Source organism: Akebia trifoliata, chromosome 4 (genome assembly GCF_017979445.1).
Source record: "Akebia trifoliata isolate Shusen 1 chromosome 4, ASM1797944v1, whole genome shotgun sequence".
NCBI classification, from domain to species: Eukaryota; Viridiplantae; Streptophyta; class Magnoliopsida; order Ranunculales; family Lardizabalaceae; genus Akebia; species Akebia trifoliata.
The window spans coordinates 33,814,257-33,817,383 of NC_141378.1; the positions used below are offsets into that span (position 1 = coordinate 33,814,257).

Genomic DNA, 3,127 nt, shown 5'->3' on the forward strand with positions numbered 1-3,127 from the left:
TTTTGTCAGATCTGAGGGAACAAAATCCTTGCTATCGGAAAGGTATGAAATTTTTTTTTTATTTTTATCTAGGTTTTTAGCAATGTGATATATTTGGAAAGTTAGTAGAGACCGGCTTTGGCCGGGCGGGGTTGGTGCCTAACACCTTCCAACCCCGTAACGTGATCCCCGGACTCTTTTTCTCTTTCGTAGATTAGTTTGCCTTTTTTAGAGTTAGTTTGGTTCCTAGACCACAATAACTAGGTGGCGACTCCCAAACCTCAAGGGTCAAAAGTGGATCCGCGCACCCCGCGGATCGAGGGCGCTTTCAGCCATCAAATCCGCTACCAGCAGACTCACCTCCAAACGCGCAAGACCCAATGCTTGCAATGTACAACTTACTCACGAAGATGAGAGAGGAAATGCGCAGGGGGTTGGAGAAACAAAATGATGAAATAATGAACATAATGAGGGAAAATGAGGAGCTCAGGCAAAGGCTAAGTGAGCGTGCGGAAACTGAAGAAGGCCTAGGTGCAGAGCGAAGTAGTGATCATATTGTCCGAGTAGCATGGACAGAGGCAGACTGGACCGAAGACTCAGCAGCAGTCAAAACGCAGCAAGGAAGCTCTGAAGTTAAAGAAACAATGACGAAGAAGGAAGTGGAGGAAATGCTCAAGATGAGGGATGAGGAATTCACACGAGGGAAGGATCCCGCACAAAAGGTACGAAATGCAATTCGGGAACTCAAAGGGACACCATTCTCGTCGATAATAATGAATTCAGAACCACCCAGATCGTTCCACATGCCGAAGTTCGAAACCTATGACGGAACACGGGATCCTATGGACCATATTCTGCATTACAGAAGTCAGATGGTGTTGTACCAGAACGATGATCCATTACTCTGCAAGCTATTTCCATCGACCTTGAGGCTCGGAGTCATGATGTGGTTCCAGGCTTTACCAGCTGGGTCCATTACGAACTTTTTCGAGCTAAAGGAAATGTTTGTTGGGCAGTTCGTGCACCTGCGAAGGAAAAAGGTCGGAGTTAACACTCTGTTTAACCTTCGACAGGAGCCCGGGGAGAGTATCAGGTCATTCGTAACTCGTTTTTGAACAAAGACCCTTGATGTAGAAGGCATCGATGAGGCAACAGCCTGCGCGGCGTATATCGCTGCAGTCGTCCCGGGAACACGGTTGCATGAGTCTTTGATCAAGTCTGACCCAACTCGTTTGGAAGATTTGTATGCAAAGGTGGAAAAGTACATCCTCGTGGAGGAATTCGTGAAAGACAGGAGACGAAGTGCTCAGACGGTGGCCAGCAACGAAGGGGGAATGGATGCTACAAAGGTATCGGCTCACCTCGGACGGGAATGAGGCAAGAAAAGGCGGAGAGATTCGAACGAGCAGTCATGGTGGAAGAGAGGCCGGGTGTATACCCCGCTCAATGAAAAACTATCTGTGATACTGAGGCACATAAAGGGAGAACCCGATTTCATTCAACCTCCACGGGGGTATAAGGGGAAACCCGGAAAATCGTACTGCGAGTACCATGAGGCTGAGGACCACCCTACTGAGGATTGTTACAGGCTGCGCCATATCATCCAGGATATGATCGAAGCAGGGAAGCTCAAAAGGTATGTCTCGGCGGGAAGAGGAAGAAGAGGGGAAACTGCCGAGAGAGCCGAACGGAAGCCCGAGCAAATAAGACCAACTAAAGGAGGGCGTCGAGAGACGGAAGAGCATAGGATAGTTCATACCATCACGGGGGTGTTGGGGGCCGAAGTGCAGGCGATTCGGGAGAGAGTAAAAAAGATCCGACATATGGTCGGGGTCAACAGTGTGGCATCAGGAGTACGGGTAGCAGGAACGACGTGCAACGGAGCGGATTCCCGGGCAATTGTGTTCACGGAGGATGACCTGAGGGGAATGGCAAGGCCTCATCAGGACGCACTAGTGATCGCATTCCCAGTGGGAAACGTCGAGCTCCGTAGGATACTGGTGGATTCGGGAAGCGTAGTGGATATTCTTTTCCTGAGCGCGGTAAAGAGGATGGGGGTTTCAGAGAGTTTGGAACCGACACCAACCCTCGTTTATAGGTCCAATGGTGCTCCGAGCAGTTCGATAGGAGAAATCACACTCCCGATCACAGCAGGGTCAAAAGTGGTAATGACAAGATTCGTGGTAATAGATGCGGATTCAGCCTATAACGCGATTCTGGGGCGGAGGTGGATACACGAGATGAAAACAGTCCCGTCAACCTATCATCAAGTTATTCGTTTCCCGGGTAAGGAAGGAATAATGGAGATCAGGGGTGACCAGGAGATGGCGCAGAGGTGTTTTCACCTGACCTTGAAACAAGACCGAGGCCCCGAGGCCATTCCTCAGAAGAAGAGAAAGGTGCCACCAACTGGGAATGAAGCTTCATAGCAATTACAGAAGCAGCAACAACGGGAGCAGCGGGTAACAGTTGAAGAAGTCGAAGTCGTGGACCTCGGCGATGACGGAGGTCAGCTAGTTAGTATTGGCACCACAATGTTGCAGGAGGAGAAGGCAGCATTGCTCCAACTTCTGAGGGCAAACAAGGACGTGTTTGCGTGGTCATTGGAGGACATGCCCGGAATAGACCCGTTGGTGGCGTGCCATAGACTAAATGTCGATGAAAGCTTCCGACCTGTTAGACAGAAGCCGAGGAGGCTGTCTCCGTGCCTCAGGCAGGGAGTAAATGAGGAAATCGAGAAGCTTTTAAAGGTTGGGTTTATTAGGGAAGTAGATTACCCAGAGTGGATAGCGAATATAGTGGCAGTACCGAAGAAGGACGGGAGGGTGAGAGTGTGCATCGACTTTACGAACCTAAAGAAGGAATGCCCAAAGGATAACTTCCCGCTGCCAAGGATCGATAGGTTGATCGATGCCACTGCTGGTCATGAGAGAATGTCATTTATGGATGGATACTCGGGGTATAATCAAATCCCCCTAGCAGTAGAGGACCAGGAACGAACATCATTCATCACCGAGCAAGGGTTGTTCTGTTTTAAGGTCATGCCGTTCAGCTTGAGAAATGCCGGGGCCACTTACCAGAGACTCGTGACAAAGATGTTCGAAGGATTAATCGGGAAGATCGTAGAGGTATATATCGACGATTTACT

General features: G+C 49.6%; 1 protein-coding gene across 1 annotated transcript; it reads left to right on the forward strand.

Annotated features, from left to right (window-relative positions):
• The first annotated feature begins 446 nt into the window (after nucleotides 1–446).
• On the forward strand, nucleotides 447–2,408 carry LOC147404771 (uncharacterized). Its single transcript, XM_086437906.1, has 3 exons — nucleotides 447–1,065; nucleotides 1,114–1,328; nucleotides 1,461–2,408. The coding sequence occupies exons 1-3, from the start codon at nucleotides 447–449 to the stop codon at nucleotides 2,406–2,408; spliced, it is 1,782 nt and encodes a 593-aa protein (XP_086294032.1).
• Nucleotides 2,409–3,127: the final 719 nt, after the last annotated feature.